The sequence below is a fragment of the Aulonocara sp. 'chitande type north' Nkhata Bay genome, linkage group LG7 (genome assembly GCF_057382095.1).
Source record: "Aulonocara sp. 'chitande type north' Nkhata Bay isolate Kocher_YH1m ecotype deep benthic linkage group LG7, A_spYH_male_GT1.1, whole genome shotgun sequence".
NCBI lineage: Eukaryota > Metazoa > Chordata > Actinopteri > Cichliformes > Cichlidae > Aulonocara > Aulonocara sp. 'chitande type north' Nkhata Bay.
This window is the reverse complement of record NC_141350.1, coordinates 18,555,729-18,573,038: the sequence shown is the minus strand read 5'-3', so window position 1 is coordinate 18,573,038 and position 17,310 is coordinate 18,555,729. Positions and strand designations below refer to the sequence as shown.

The 17,310-nt window shown below is 39.6% G+C and overlaps 1 protein-coding gene across 1 annotated transcript; it reads left to right on the top strand.

Moving 5' to 3' along the window:
- The first annotated feature begins 397 nt into the window (after positions 1–397).
- On the top strand, positions 398–11,591 carry c25h12orf75 (chromosome 25 C12orf75 homolog). Its single transcript, XM_086299210.1, has 6 exons — positions 398–799; positions 4,832–4,856; positions 6,602–6,637; positions 6,959–7,038; positions 7,800–7,830; positions 7,937–11,591. Exons 1-5 carry the CDS (start codon positions 757–759, stop codon positions 7,802–7,804), a joined length of 189 nt encoding a protein of 62 aa, XP_086155336.1. The 5' UTR covers positions 398–756; the 3' UTR covers positions 7,805–7,830; positions 7,937–11,591.
- Positions 11,592–17,310: the final 5,719 nt, after the last annotated feature.

Genomic DNA, 17,310 nt, shown 5'->3' with positions numbered 1-17,310 from the left:
CACTCGGGGCTATAAAGAGGCCTATGCACGACCCTTTGTGGGTCCACTTGTTCACTGTCCAAGGTTTTTCCATATTCTCATTCTCACTGATTGCCAGCAGCTCAAGTATATAAGCTTTAGGTCATGAGTGAGCATGAACGTGTGTGTCGCCTCTGTAAAAAAAGCACAAGTATTGCTTCTCTATATTTTAGCATACACAGAGCACTTTGGGAATTTTACAGTATGCCACACAAACATGCTGATATATTGATGCCATTCAATGTATTCCAGTTTTTTATTTTACACCTTTATATATAAAGGAAGCTCCTTATTGGTTGGCTCTCACTCCACCCTCCGCCCCTTTTCCCCTGGTTTCCCGGGCAACCTTGTCAGGGTGGAGGAAAAGAGCAAATCATGTGAGGGTAAAGCATCTTTCTCTCTCTCTCCCCCCTCATTCCCCCCTCTCCCTCGTTCTCTCTTGTCAGTGAGTGTGGTGTGTGTGTATAAAAGCCTCTCTCGCCATGCTGTCACTTCACTCTGAGCTCTTCATTGCATCGCATTAGGCAGGCGCAAGGGTTGAAGACAGGGGGGGATACAACCAATGGAGGTCCCTGCTAGGCATTTCCTTTGACCTTCCCTCCCTTTGTGCCTCTGTCACCTCTCCTGCCCACTTTCCCCTCTTCTCCCAATGTGTTGTACATTCCCCTCCTGTCCTCCCCGTCCATCCACTCATTAAACGTGTCCGCTCAGCTTGGACGGTGGCTGCATCGATGCAAAATGGGTTGTGGCAATTCCTCAGCCACCAGCACCACAGGAGGGGGTGAGTGTTTCAGGAATCTCTGTGTACATCCGTTTGTGTGTGCGATACTGGGTGAGCGTGTGTGTGTGTGAGGTGGGCGAGGGGGTTGGAGGGGTTTGAAAGAAAGAGTTGCCACTGTATCTGCAGCGATGGGAGAAGATGTCTTGAATGTCAATGAAGTGTGTCGGGGTTGCCCTTGCGTTTAAAAGAATGTGTGTGTGTGTTTGTTTGGGGGCGGGGTTGTGTGTGTGTATGCCCGTGGTGGTCTCTCGAAGCCATGGGTGGCAGATCGATCACGAAGGATCTCCCACGTCTGAGGCACCTGGGTCTGAAGAATGCGCCGCTTTGATGCAGATCGCGGCTCCTGACACCATAAATGTGGCGTTAACATCTAAGTGAGCAGCTTCTCTCTTAGCATCTTAGTGCTTGTTTGAAAGGGTTCACTGAGGATGGAAGACAAGCAATTTCACTGACATCCATCCATCTTTGTCTTCCCGCTTGACTGATGTTGGTTGTGCCCTATAAGCAGGCGGCACTAAAAATGCCTAATCAACAGCCAGGTTCATTCATAAAGCCTGGAGGACATATTTGAATGGAAAAAAAAAATCCTGTATCGCGTGATTTTACCAACTCTCACTGGGCTATCGTGCTTTTCCGTTTGTTATTTTCCTCATAAAACACCTTTCTTAGTCGATGTAGGCTGATTTTAGACATGTTTCAAGTTTCGCGAAGTAAATCTCTGGGCTCCAGAGTCAAATTGAGGTAACTATTTTCCTGAAGTATCTGCAGGATTACCTCACCCACCACTACCTATTAAAGCACGGTGTGTGTTTGTGCTTCTGCAAATGTGCGTGTGTGTTTGCAGGTACCTAATCAGTACACTAGCAATTTCGACTAGTGGCTGTACTCATTTGTCCATAGAGGCTGACACCAGGTCAGAATCAAGTGTTTCGCTTTCTGTAAATAAAGATAAAAGCATTTCTTGTTTACATTTCCTATTATTTCAATCTATGAACAATTATTTTGTCCCTATAATTTGTTCTGTTAGTGATAAGTTGCATATATACACACATATACCTGTAACTGGAACGTTAGCCTGCAAGTATTCATCACAGAGAACATTAAGTTCAATAAAATTAACTTTGCTTTGCTTTGATTTTAGTGAGGGACAACGTCAAACCTACAAATGCACATTTTCAGGTATAAAGTTTAAGAACTCTGATGTGCAGCTGTTATTTTGCTTACAAAACTCAAAATGACGGCTTTAGTGGTTCTATATCACATTGCCTGTCCCTAGTCTTATGCACCCTGATGTGCTGCCTTGGATATGAATGAGCTTTTGTCAGGCCACTGAATAGGCCCCTGTGTCATGTCAGCATTCCCTCTACGAGGATAAAATGTGCTGTTGCCTATTTGTGTGTAATGTAGATTATCCAATTTTCTACTATTGCAAGTGATTCTTGTGGTGTTCTTTTCAAGGTACATTTCTACTCTTATAAAATAAGGTATAACATGAAAAAGCAATTGGAGGACGCAACTGAGGCTTTTGTTCCACCGCTGTTGTCAAAGTGCAACTGTACATTCAAGAAAAAAGTCCGATTATCCTCCTGCAGAATGCATTATGATGTTATTACAATTCAAATCAAGCTCAGTTGACTGCCTGCAGTTTGGCAAAGCACAAAGTGTTGTCGGTCCATAAAAGAGTCAAACAGCATGGAGATGAGCTCAGTGGGTATCTGCAACTGAGGCATCATACAGTGTATGTCCAAAGTTATTTTACAATATGTTCCTCTTTGTAGATCAAGTCATCACGATGGTTGTTATCAACCGGTAAACGTGCCATGTCACAAAGCTCAGATCATCCCAAACTGGTTTCTGGAACAGCTCATTTAAAGGCTATGAGAATCACAGGCATCTCAAACATAGGCTGTAAATGCTGTTAAATTGGGAATGTTCATGCTGTGTATTTGCCGTTATAAAAAAAATGAATGAATAAATCCAGCATTAGTTATAACTTTGGTCACTAAGTCTTTGAGGTGGTGTGCAACTACCTCCACAAAAAGATTTCAGTAAGTAAATAAATAAAACACCAGCTTGCAGTGATGTTGTGAATATTATTGTGAGCACCAAAGATTAGTGTCACCAATTCAGTATCCGACTAAATGTGAAATAAGGCCAATATCACATCTTCTGTTGCTGAATTATGGTCCTGAGTAATGGCCAGAAAAGCATTTTTACAGAACATTATAAGGTCACAGAAGTTCACCGGTCATCACCTCTATTTGATCATATTAGGCATTTCTATTTGTCACAATTTGCACATGAATTTGAGTGGAAGTCAAAAATATGTTGAGTGAGGATCTTTGACCACCAGATTCTAATCAGTTGATCCTTGTATCCCAGATTTAACACACTTCCAACCAGGTGTTTCTGAGATATCCTATCATTTCCTGGATATATGTTATTGTCCCAGTACTTAAACGTTGTACATTGCGTATAAGGTTTAATGTGTGATCTGTAAAATGTTAGCTGCTGAAAAATGTTCTAAGGCATTAGAAATGAATATCAAATATTACCTTTTGAAATGCAGTGAAAAAATTAAAAGCATCTGATAACAAATAACGACTTTAAATAAAAACGTCTCTTGTCCCTTAAAAGGTTGTCTCATTTGCAAAATTTAGACTAGACTAAATCTAGTTTAAAATAAAGGCTGGGATAATTAAATCCACCTAATTAAAATGTGCAATTATTAACATTATAAAGAAATTGTATTTATTGAGTTCATTATTGAACATTAGACATTTTAATTAGGTGGATTTTGTTGCCTTTAAAAACTAGCAAACAAACAAATAAACTGTCTCACCTTGCATGAAGCTAAGTGCCTTCTGTATCGTGCAGCTTTTTATTTTAATGGACAGATATGAGTTGAGTGTGTGTGTGTGTGTGTGTGTGTGTGTGTGTGTGTTTTGTTTTTTTTTCAAGCATTTCCGAAAATTACCACGTCTCTGTAAATCCTGTATCATAGTCACTGCAGGGTGCACTAAATTGGGTCCATCCTGTTGTTCAGCAGCAACATTTCTCAGTACAGGAAATGTATCTGCTGTGACTGAGGGGAATTGCAGTTAGGTAGTCAGCAGTGTTTACTTGAGTTTAAGCAACAAAAGCATTTTGAATATAGTTGGCAGAAGTTGTGGTTTTGGTTAACAGTTCATTCAGCTTCAACAAATAACAATTGTAATGCCTGGTTGAATTTCACGTTTGTCGAAACCGCACGTGATAATTACGCTGGGAGGGGTTCGTTCTACACCTTCCGAAAATATTGCCAGTTAACGGTTCACTTTCGTCACCCTAGCAATTAAAGAAGCCAATAAAGTGTTGAATTTTTGTAAGGTAAGTCTGATAAGTGTGACAGATACAGAAGTAGTGTAGGCATTATTTATGCACATTGAAGTATCTAAAAATATAGTTGCCAGTATACTAGGCAAGGCCTTGTTTTGCTCACAAAACAGCCTCTATTCTTTGTGGCGTGGATTCCTCGAATGACATATTTGCATTACATCACTCTTGTAGAATCGTCAGCTGCACATTCATGCTCCCTTTGTGCTACTGGACATATTAGCAGTATTATGCTGAATGCAGATCTGCTGACTTGAGATACTCTCAGGTCCACCAGACTTGCCATGAGACCAGTGTGAGACAATGTTTGTGATGTGGTGTTCTGTCATATTTTATGGGAGCATAAAGGAATCAATACATTGTAGCACATTGGGTGCATGGATTTTTACCCTTGAGACATTGCACTGCACTCTTGCAGCAAGACTGACAGATTGGAGAATGATGTATGAATGACGCTGGTGCATAGGTGTTCCTAATAAAGTGCTCAGTGAGTGTGTAGTTCAAATTCAGTGACTGTAGATTAAAAACCTGCTGTGCAGTTCACTGATCGTAAATGCAAAGAAATTAATTATCAATTTGGTGAAACACACCTGCTTTGACCACTTGTACATTTCATAATGGAATGAAATTAACTTCTGGCTTGTCATCTGTTCTCAGGGCCAGCAGAAGCCTCCAAAGATGTGTAAGTACTTAAGCCATTTTCTAATTATTTAAAGTATTTCTAAAACTCTGCAGGCTCCAGGCCTTGAAGGTTTGCATCAAATTTTACACTGTACAAAATTAGCTTTATACCTCAATGCTGTATATTAACACTGACACTTAGGGTCATTTAACAATGGTAAATATGCAAGGGTTTGACAGTAAAGATCATCATTGTTAACATTTTTTAATTTACGTGTCTTGATGCATGCTCAATCTTACAGGTAAGAAAATTTCCAAAGGTTGATTCTGTTCATCTGGACGTAACGTTTTCAGTGGGAGACACGCTTTGTCACTCATCCAAGTGACTTCTTCAGTCTCAGCTGACTGTTTATAAGATTAGGGAACCCTGCAGTCAGCTGAGACTGAAGAAGTCACTTGGATGAGTGACAAAGCGTGTCTCCCACTGAAAACGCTACGTCCAGATGAACAGAATCAACCTTTGGAGATTTACATGTGACATGTGAAGTTGGGCACCACAGTGGTGTGGTAGTTAGCAATGTTGTCTCACAACAATAAGGTCCTGAGATTGACTCTGCCATCTGGCTGGAGCCTTTTGTGTTGACTTCACATGTTCTCCCTGTTTTTGTGTGGGTTCCTCCTACAGTCAAAGATGAACAGTTAACAAAATCTTAGGCAGCATAATGTAAAGTATGGTTGGTTACACCGTTGTGCAATAAAGAGGATGCACGTTGTATCACAAGACAGCTGATCAGTTTGTTTCATTAGGTCATTTACACAAGGCATTTTGTAGAGGTTTATAGCACATTTGACAGTTTGTCGTCAAACAATAACTGTAATCTGGACTTTTTTTCTCAAAATAGAATTACGACTTCATTCTTAAAATGATTTTTCCCTCTAATGTGGCCCTAATACTCCTGCGTAGTGGATTGTCCCAGTTGACAGTGACAGAAATATTTTAATTTCAGACGAACCACTCTGCTTTTGTTGTATATACTTTTGGTTAAAAATAATTTATTTTGGCTCCCAAATAGTTTTGTGTTCTGTTCTTTGTTTTTGTTTTTTTTTTAAAATTCTAATTGAAATACAGAAGATATACTTTTCTTTGCTATCTAGAATACAGTAAAAAGCTTTGGGAGGGGCAGCTTTTTCCAAAGCATTTCCTGGAAACACTGTGTATGTGTGTTTGTGCTTTATTGTAGTTTGTGTTTGTGTGTGTAAGTGTGTGTATTCCCCTTCATAGCCATCTGAACAGCCAGCACAGGACCCATGAGAGCTGACAGTAAAGCATTGACTCAGTGAAGCTAATCACAGCTATCTATGTCTGTACTACACAGCAAACTACCACACAAAAGCTCATGCACACACACTCACAGAGCAAGACACACTGTTAAGGGAATAATATACTCACAAAACTGAAAAGTGTGATACAGCTTGGCTTGCATAGGGATAGTGCACACAGTGAATAAACCTTCACATCGGCTTCATGTTGTTACCATGTTTGATCTTAATGCTCAGCCACCACATCAAACCTGAGACCACTTTAAGTTTGTTGTTCAGCAGGCCTGAAATAAAACTGGAGGTTTGGTCTATAGAAGTTCCTGACAGAGAAGTATTCCCTACAGGGCTTGAGCAGCATACTGAAGATTTCTGAGGCTAAGCAAAAGAACAATGTTTGCACTTTCTCTCTATTTTGTATATTTGTGATTTTTTTTTATTTCCTCTCTGCTCCCATATGACCTGACCTGTGCCCATTCTCTCAATCAGGACAGAAGATCCCTCAGCAGAAGATGAGAAAAGAAGGTACTTTGCAGCGCCCTTGAGTGCACTTTGCTAAGACGGCTATACTTGAAATGAAATATACTTGAAATTTTTGATCGCAAAAATGTCAAATAGTTTGTTTTGCAGTATTCTCATAATAAAGTGCAAGGTTTAAACAAGTAAATGAACAATAACTCAAAAAATAAATGAATAAAATGATAAATGAATTTCATTTAGAGGTCTGTAAGTTTGATGGGATACTGGTAATGCTATTAAAAACATCCACTAAAACAAAAATCAATGCCATCTATGGTTTTTAATTGCTACTTGGTCTTTAAAACCTCTCATCCTCTCTCCTCTCAGGAACTATGGTGGTGTGTATGTAGGTTTGCCAGCAGACCTAACGACTGTGGCTGCCAGCCAGTCCAAAGCTACACGTAAAGGTGAACTGCAGCACGCATTACGTACACGAATCTCTCACATTTAGAAGCAGAACTCGGTGTGGCGAACAGTGAACTGTTATACCGCTGACATCTGGCAGCCTCTCAGGCATCTCACCACATGAAACCACGCCACCACGTGGAACCACGTTGCCAGCAGCGTCTTCGGTTTTATTTGACCTTTATTTTTACTGAATATTAATGAGAAACATTTACTTTGCTATACCCAACAGGGTACTGATATTTGCAAAGTTAAATATAGTTGACGACAATTATTCTGTCCAAAAATTGTATTTTTAATCAACATGGGCTTTACAGAGAGCCACATTTTTGTGCATATTTTAAATGTTATTCATTTTCTCTGTTTACAAAGTAAAACGTCTTTATGTATGTAAATGACTTTCTGATGGAGAAATATAAGTGATAAACTGCCATGCCTCCTGAATTAAGAGTTTAGAGTAAACTCACATCGCTCTTGCGTTTTGCGGCCCTGAGGGCTTTCTTCTCGCATACATGTCCTTGTGCTCATTGAGGTTAAATATAATAATGGATTGATTCAGTTTTGTATCCTCTGGCATGAGAAGTATTGGCTCTTGTTTTTATTGAAGCCAAGATGTTCAAACTGCTGGGTGGAGTGTGTGGGTGTTTTTCAACACAGTCTTGACTGTGAGACAAAAACACCAGAGAAGAATAAAAAAAATTTTGTCAAATAATTGTCCTATAAATATCTGAACACTGACTCAGTTGTTTCTTCCTTCTTGCAGACTAGCAACCATTCAAGGAAACGCACAAGAGGTACCTGAAATATGAAGCCTGTTTGTTCAGCTTTTAACATTGCTTATTCAGTGCAAAAGACTCATGTGAAGGCCGCTGACTCCATTTTTTTCTCTCATCTCGACAGGATCCTGCATATTAATTTACGTACAAACAGTCACATTACAAGCAAAGAGCATGTAAGCCCTCTGATTCTGCCCCACCACAGACTGAATAAAGTCTCAGGCACTAGTACTCTACGAAGATGTGGACGGCCTACAGGGGCTGGGGGGATGTTCCCTCACAGAGTAATGGGTGGCAAAGTGAAACAGAGGTGCACATCAGAGGCCTGCAAGTGGATTGTATCATCGCCCTTTACTTTGCAAATACTAGGAAAGCACTCAATCTGGGACTAGCAGCTATGGACAGCGGCACCGGACTTATCGACAGTCATCTGGATTTCTCGGTCAATTCACTGGAAATTTCTCTTTCTCAGGAGGAGACAGATGATCCAGCCAACTTACTAAATAACTGGGTGGGGGCTGACACACTCCCAACAGCCCTCTGCAATAATAATCACTGCTCAGTTATTTCTCTAAAACGCCATCAATGATTCATTGTGTGGCAGGGATAGAGTTATAGAGAGACAGAGATAAACCAGAGTTTCACACACACACACACACACACACACACACACACACACACAAAAGCAGCAAGCACATTCCTGTTAATGTATAATAATGGAACATCTCAGTGTTGTTGAAAATAGTGCTGATTGCAATCAGGGTCCTGCTGCTGCAACAGAAAAGTCTGAAATGACACTGATTTTAACAATGGCTCTAAATGTTAATAACAGCGATGAGTCAAGTCGAGGGTTTCACAGATGATGTTCCTAAATGTCCCGAGTGCAGCAGGCAGGTCGTACCTGATGTTATCACTTATCTTGGCCCCAGACTGATTATGTAACCACAACATATGAGTCATGATACTTAGAGGAGCTCTCCCCGTCCACCCGTCTCTCTCTCTCTCTTTGCGTCCTTCTCAATTGTCTGCAGGATTGTATTTTCCTGTTCCCCCTGTTTATACTGCCTTTGGCTCATTCACATAATTCTTATAATAATTTCGCTCCAGATGTAGAACTGACACAGTTTCTTCAAATCTCACAACATCCATGTATGTTACACTCAACTGAAAAAAGAGAAAAAAACCACGTCTTAATATTTCATATTCATTTGCAAAAAAAAAATAAAAATAACAAAAAAATGTGAAGAATAGAGACAGCCGCCCAAAAAAGTGAATTCTTTTCTCTTTTGTGAAACTGCCGTTGTAGCAACTCCATTGAATTTATTATAATTCTCCTTTATACTGTATAAGCATAGTTGTTTTATGTTTGTTTGCTTTTTGTTATCTTTATATGAAATGTGTTATTATGTATTTTTTTAGACTGTCAACAAGTCCTAATGGAAAAAAAAAATGAAATCAAAGATTCTTGTGTCTAACTTAGGCTTTGCTCAGTCCACTCTAAGGTTGAGATAAACTCTGCGACCCTGTTCACACTTAATGCTAAAATGCTTCTCAGGCGATTGGATCAAGATTGGACTACAGAGACACGTTGCTGTTTTATATCTGCGAATCTGTGACAATCATGTGTCTCCAGCTGTCTTTGCTACTGTTGAACACAGATGTTTCATTCCCACTCAAGTGCCAGATTTACTTTAGGTTAGCAAAGAGAACGAAAACTAATATTTGTGTAAGAGTTATTCCGGCTATTGATATTGTAATTTGTGAGAAAAAATGAAGGAAATGTTCTGTCTGCAACAAGGATAATGCTTCATAACAATTTTCCAGGTTGTTTCTTGTTTTAGGCAATTCAGAAAATGAAAGCATTGACCTTACAATAAATATGTGGCTCAAACCAACACAGAAAGCACTTTGAGTAAGTGGATCAGATTGCATGATATTGATTGTTCTTTATCTTTAGCACTGTCCGTGTGTAATTTGATTGCAGAAGGTGCAATTTATAATCAAGTGTAGGCAGGGTCTATGTGTTTCTCCACCATATTGTTAAGAGATTTCTTTTTAAAGAACTTGGGCATTGCAGGAACAAATGAATTCTAATAGATGGTGCATTAGTAGATCAATTCGTTGTTGGGATCGGTCCATTTGTGAAGTTTGTTGACCTCGAGAAAAAAATACACAATATAATCAGCCTTATACTTTAACAGTAAAACCTCATCAAGCACTACGATGTTCCCAGAAAAGAAAAAACACATTACAGCTGGTCGAGCATTAAGGTCTAAGGTCATTTGTCAGCCAGACTCTTGACAGTTCTCTCCTCTAATGAATGTACAACATCTTCCACTGACCAAGACTTTAGGGGAGGGTGGAAATAGGCCAACTTTAAACACTTGAGATTCAAGAGATGTTCTGTCTGAGCTACACAAAGCTCTTTATACGCCTGTCTGTGTAGCTCTGACGGCCTCAACTGACCAGCCTCATAAAAATGAGGACTTGTTTCACCCTGCCAGCACACAAGCTTACTGTTTACTGTTTGATCAGTTTTTCTTGCGGGTGGCGCTTCACATCGACGCCCACTAGCTGCCAAGCTGCGTCGCCAGTTATCAGTCGAGCTGATACCAAGGGATTTCGTGTAGTGTCTTTTAATTGCGAGCCATTTGTCTATTCACATTGTTGCAGTGTGTGCATTGTTCACCTGTTGTAGAGACAGATTATACTGCAGATACAAAGAGCTGCTTCATGTACTTTGTAGTTAATGGCAAATAATAAAAGGAGCTGAAGTGTGCCTACAGTGCCAGATCATAAATTTGATCAGCAAACCCACCTGAGACGTTGCATTTTTGCTGTCCCTTTTCTTTGATGTCTACATTTTTTCCCTACTGCTGTCCCCACCGGTGGCCTTTGGCTTTTACAGCGTGTTGTGCTGCCTGCCTCTCCCTCTTCTATCAGCCTCACGTTGCCCTTTATGGTTGTTCCTCCTGTATATGATGAATGTCACTGCCTTTGCCCTATTCAGTTAGCTTAACAGGGACAAGGGGGCAGAATGTGGATGAATATAACCGTCTGATGTCCTCTACATTAAAATGCTGCTGTAGTTGCTGCAGTACAGCGTGTTGAATGTAGTAGGGGCGGGCTGTGCTTATAGAAGATTTTTGGGGGGAGGAACTGCTATGGATGTTAAATGCTAAGCAAAGCTAGCTACCAGCAACCTGTTAGCTTAGCGTAAACTTTGGAAACAGCCTATCTTTAAAGGTCACCATTTAACACGTAACATCAAAAGTAAGATTTAAAAGGACACGTCTGTTGATACAAGCAAGAAAGGAATGAAATGCCTTTCTTCAAACTGTAATACTATTCCTTTTGTGTATTAAATAAAATTCTTACGGTTTAGTTGTATAATGATGCTGAAAATTCTGGACACCACCTGGAGTCAAAGTAGCTGTTAAATAATTTATTTATTCCAACACTAGAAAAGACCTAAAGTAGTCATAGAAAACCCTCCACCCCCCCACCAATGTCACTTCATGGTTTTGACCACTGTAAAATTTTATGAATCAAGAGGTAATAAGTGAGGTTCTTGGGTTGTTCAATGATGTTCTATGCTTAAAAAACATTTTATGGGATATTTATCATGTCTGTCTTTCACGCAAAAATAATATTTACTCATCACTCCTTTCTAAACCTAATCTATCAATGATGCTGAAGATTAAAAAAATGTGACTGCCTCTGTGCAACAAATCCACAATTTTCTGATTGAATTATCAACAATTAAAGACTTTTATATCGTCCGCACACAGCTATGTTTATTGATTGTGGTCTTTGCTGGAACGTATCTGCCTCCTGTAATCAATAGGTTTCAGACTTGAGGGATTAAAAGTGTTCTTAGTAAATATTCCAGACATGAAGAAATAGAATAAGATTTGCTAACTGCCGTGGGCCTTTGTGCAATAAGATCAATTGCAAGTTCATCTTGATAATTGGCTGTGCTGAGATCGCATGAGGAGAGGTAAAGAAGAGCAGGCTGGGTTCACTGTCCCCTCTTCTACTGCATGCAAACAGTTTGAGCCTCTCCACTGATCACATATCATGTTCTGCTCCCGGTGCAGAAATTAGAAAATATAAGCTGTGCGTGAAAAAGAAAAAAACAGAACTTCCCTAATAAGTAATCAAGGGACATATATCTGCAGCATATAGGACTGACTCACATATGAATATATATTTTTTTTATCATATATTCCATTTTTCTCATATATTGTCATATACATAATAGCCTTCATTCACATATAAAACATCCCAAAGAAGCAGATGTGGTTCTCTGTGACATGCAGTGTTAGCTGAAATACTTTGTTACACAAGCTCTGCTAAAGAGTTATTTCTTCCAAATTACAAAGGGCAAAAATGATAAGTTCTAGTATTTACTGAACTTTCGAACTCTGTCTATTGAAAAATGTGTCCTTTGTGTTACGTCACAGACTAATTACCTTGCATTTTTTAACTTTAAGATGAACGAAATCAAATAAAAAAAATCTATTCAGTACTTAAATTGTTCTGAGACTAGAATTTCAGTCAGAGAAATCTCAGCACTGACAATTAAAAGCAAGGCCACCTACAAGACTAGGCACCATGAGAGACAGGAGAAAAAAAATACCGTAGTCTGTATTTGGTAATATAAGTGAACAAGCTGAGTGAAACGTCCCACTCAACAGAACACCAACATCAAACACAACAAAAAGGTTTGAACAAAATTGCTCCCGTCTTTGTGTTGAGGTAATCATGTATATGTATCACGCACAGATAGAGATCTGACTCTGTGTGAACAGTGAGAGGTACGTGATTGAGAGCAGGTCCTTAATCATATCATCTGTGCATCTGGCCCACCATGAAATAGCAGCTGTTCTTTCTCAAGCTTACATTTTTTAGTAAACACTGGCGTCTGCCTTTCACTTCATAGCATAATTACTCACACCTACTTGCTTGTTTAAAAAAGGAAATATTATCCGCCTAGGACCTGGCATCCACATATGTGGACATCACATTTTGGGTTATTTAGACCAAAATACTCAATTTTGCTCTACAAGGGCCTGATATCCACTGACGAGGACATTATACTGCCACTGTTCTATCAAAATTTTAAATGAGTATCCTCATTTGTGGCTCTTATTTTTCTTAAAAACAAAAATAAGGTGAAAAAAAAATCTGGTAATTCTTTGTTTTTACATTCATTGGGCCCCAATCAGCCCAAATATCAAAGAGAAATTCAAAATGCATTTTTGATATATTGTGAATATTAAAAGAAATACCTCTGACAAATCATAATCGCAACTTCTAAACTGCAACCCAACTGCAACTCTAACATGCCTAAAGTCTAACCTTGTGGTATCAAAATATATCCTTTTTGCCTTGGCAATCATAGAGCACTAAGTGACACACAAAAACTATTGGCATTTATTCCAAAAATGTCATTTTTTAAATTTCTCTAAATCGCATAAGGCTAGCATCAGACCTAACCCTGGACCTAACAGTGTTAATTTAATTTTGCTGCAACAGCCTCTTCATTTTCTTTGTGCTTTGCACAGCAGGGCAGTAGAGGATAGCAACAGCATCAATGGCACACTTGAAAATCAAGTGTTTTTTAAGTATATTTAATATGACCATTTTTTGTTCTCATAGCCACTGAGCAGCTGCACAGGACCAAACATTGGTTCGTTGTTACAACTATTTTGGCTCACGGCATAGACGATGGACATAGTACAGTATGTTATAAACAAATTCATGAAGAAAGGATATCTTAAGATGTGTATAGGGCCACCAGGGAGAGCAAGCCTGTAGAAACTGAGATGTAGCCTTTGATATTTTTCTTTTTTTTTTGCAGCTTCATTTCGTTTCATTCGTTGCATTGCATGGTCTGACCTTGGGGTGAATTTGCTCAGCTGTCTGCTCCTGGCAACATTTGCAATTGTTCTGAATGTTCTTCAAGTGTGAATAATCTTTCTCACTGTAGAATGATGGACTTCAAATTGTTTGAAAATCACCTTATAACCCTACAAGACTGATGGAGAGCAGCAGTTGGTTGCTTAAAGTCATTCCTGCTGTTTTCCACCTTGGCACTGTGTTAATGAACTCCTGAATGTTCCAGGAAGCTGCAAAAACGTCTTCTTTAACTGAGGTCCTCACACTTGTCCTGATATATAAAACCTTAGAATTTTTAATTCCTTTTCTTTCTTTGACTGTTTTTTTGTGATCCTCAATAAAAACGAAGACAGTGATTTATTAGTAAAATGGTCCATTAGACTTGTCTCCTTTCAAAGTCTCCCTTATCTTAAAGGACAAATGCAGTAAACAGCCATATTCGATTAAATATTATGCACTGTTTTGGCACTGCTGAATTATTATTCAGACAAAAAAAATATTACTTTGCCACCTATTTGAAATTGTATTTGTAATTCATCCTTTTTACCAGTAGATGTCACTGCTGCACAGCGTTAGCTTCAATTGTGGCAACAGCAGCAAAAATCTTGTGCACTCTCACAGTACTTTTGTCTAAAATCTTTCCCTCTGTAATAGCCATGAAAAATGAGAGGTATGTCTTCCCGCCCTCAAGGCCTCTGCAGCTTCTTTGAGATCTACAAAGAGACAAAATCATTAAAGCCAGCTATCAGTTCTAACAATCTTATTCATTTAAATTGAGAGGTTTGCACTAATCTTGGCACCAAAGTTGCTAAACAAGCCCAGTACATGCAACAGGGTGCAAATTACTGTTTTGGTTGCAGAAGGGGGGGGGGGGTCGTACCAGCTTTCAGGGCAGTGAGGCCAATTACATACCCCCGAGTTTAACCTGAAGTGTATACAGCCAGTTTTAAGATCAATCTAGAATTTCAAAGTTTTTTATTATGTTAAGTTTTAAACTCTAAAATGGGGGGCCGGGCGAACAGCTACCTGGTCTTTGATTCTTTTTTAAAAATCCCTGTCAAGGCCTTATGTTCTCCTGTAATATTCCAAATATTGGAGGCAAATCTCAACCTGAGATGGTGAGGTGTGAAAGCAGTTCTTTCAACTTAGTGTTAAACATCCAACTGAAGTTGGAATAGTCACAGTGCTGTCTGCAGACCTTTGTGATTTTGTGTGAAGGAGGAAAATATTTAAACCTTCATTTTTAAACCTTCATGTTTTTGCAAAGGTGCCAATAATTTGAATCTATATATATTTGTCTATTCCTTGTGTTGGAGCTATTTATTTTTAAATCATTAAAAAAAACCTGGCTTTAGACTTGCCAAAGAGCTTTATGTGCAATACAGAGTGCTGTTTTTGTCCCCTTACATTTGTGATAGATATGCTGCATCATTGTGACTTTTGATTTCAGCAAATATCATAAATTCCTCTCTTATGCAATCCTGTTCTGACACAAAGACATTATGTAAGAGCTGATGATGCTTGTTTCTTGCATCCATGGCCTGTCCCGTTTAGACATCACAGACCGTAGCCAATGAATAGTACAGTATGCTGCTTGTGTTCTGAAAACATGTCAGACCCAATGTCAAGGTCTCCCTCCTCAGCAAACTCGTAACTGTCACTCACATTTAAGTCTTAGGTTCGAGTGCCACAAAGGACATGTGATACAGTCGTCCCACTGAACTGAGTCTGACGTGTAATGCCAGGTCAGTTAGTTCAATAAGTGCTCTCCCACTTGGCCTGGACCAAAAAGTGGCACCCGAGACCCAAAGGGAGGGGATGTGGGGCGGGAGCAGAGGAAGGGAGCCTTGTCGGCTGTGTCGGCTTCGCTTTACTTTTGACTTCAGAGTGCATGTGCTTCCAATTACAGACAAAGGAGAGGCGGTCTTGTGCAGCATGTGGTTCCATTTAGAGCAGGTGAAACAATGTAGGAAAATAGATCCGTCATCCGTCGCATTCCAGAGGCCAGTGAGAATCAGCGCCAAATCATAGCAAAGCTAATCCTGAGAGGAACGACTGGGGTAAAGGCAGTTGAGGGTCCTGGAGCCAACCTCAACAAGGACATGCTCACACTGGTCAAAAGGTCCTGGAATTCAGAGAAGTATGTGAACTTGATAGATTCATCCCCTTTCATGTTACCTTGGATTTCTATTGGCTCTGCTAGTCTCCTGATCCTGAGCCGTGTTAGCAGCATGGGTCGATGGATGACGCTGTCAGCCAGACCAGAACTTCGGTCACGAGTGAAATGTTGCTGCAGAATCTGACAGAGACAGTTGTGTTCCTCTGATGATGAATTGCAATAACTTGGCAATCCCGACTCTTTATTTAGGCTAAGACTTAGTAAAGCTTGGAGTTTGTATTCTTCTCGGTCTTGTTTAGGTTTAGTTCTAAACATTACATGCCTCTTTGATTTCTTGCCAGATTGCACTGGGTTTTTTGGATTCATCATTTACATCTCAATTTAAATATTATCAGAAAGTCTCAAGGTGGCATCTTGAGATGATCTGATTTTTCAGAATATCAGTCCAAAACCCTCAAAAATTAGGTTAGAAATGATAAACAAAAGCAAAATAGAAAATCCTCACATCCCGACACTGAGTTTCTTGTGATATTTGTCATATTTCAGAGAGTAAAAGAGTCTGAGGCCAGACAAGGCTGTGGAGCAGGGTTGTGTAGGAGAAAAGGCATGTTATTGACTGCCCTAGTATGCAAGAGAAGGTCAGCAGCTGATTTTATCAGACCCTTCCCTTCATCCGCCCTTCACGTGAGCTCTCTGTTGGGGCCTGGAAGGTTTTCCTCTTTTCAGCATGTGGTAATAGTCAGTTCATGCAACCACTCTACTCTATTGGAAAGAATTTAGGTTAATATAGCAAGTGGGATCTGGACATCTCGCTCTCATTTGCCTTTTATAGCCCATAGGAGCAAACGCATAGCGTGTGCTCCAAGCTGTAAATCAGGGGATGTTTGGCATCCCACTACTTTACAGGAGGGCGGCTGTAGGGCTCAGTTAGGCGATGGACCAGCAGCACCCAGTAAAGCTCTCACGTGCAGAATAAAAAGGAGGGGAGATGAAAGAAAAGGAGAAATATTTTTAGCTTGCATAAAAGCCCAGTGAGTGTCAACTGGACTCGAGTTAACAAGGCGTATTTGGGTGATTACTTCACAGCTCACATGCTTTCAGAGGAGTACCTTTTCCTGCATGCTTCCGCCAGTACCTATATTGTGGGAATTAATAAAAAAAAAGGTATAGATTCCAAGGTGGTGCTGGAAAAGCCATGGGAAAATGAATCCAGTCACACATTAAAAAATGTGGCAGCTGATTTTCCATGGTTCCCCTCCATCCATACTCAGTTTCAGGCCTTCATGTGCTAAGAACAGAAATTAACTCTGACATTAATTTCTTACTTCATTTGTATTCTCGGTTAATGAGCAAGATTTTCTTTTGGGTTTTTTTGTTTTCTGGTATTTTAAATCTGTTTTTTTTTTTTAAATTTATTTTATTTTCAAGATTGGTAGTGTTTATCATACTTGTCTAACAGATTCTTCATTGAAACA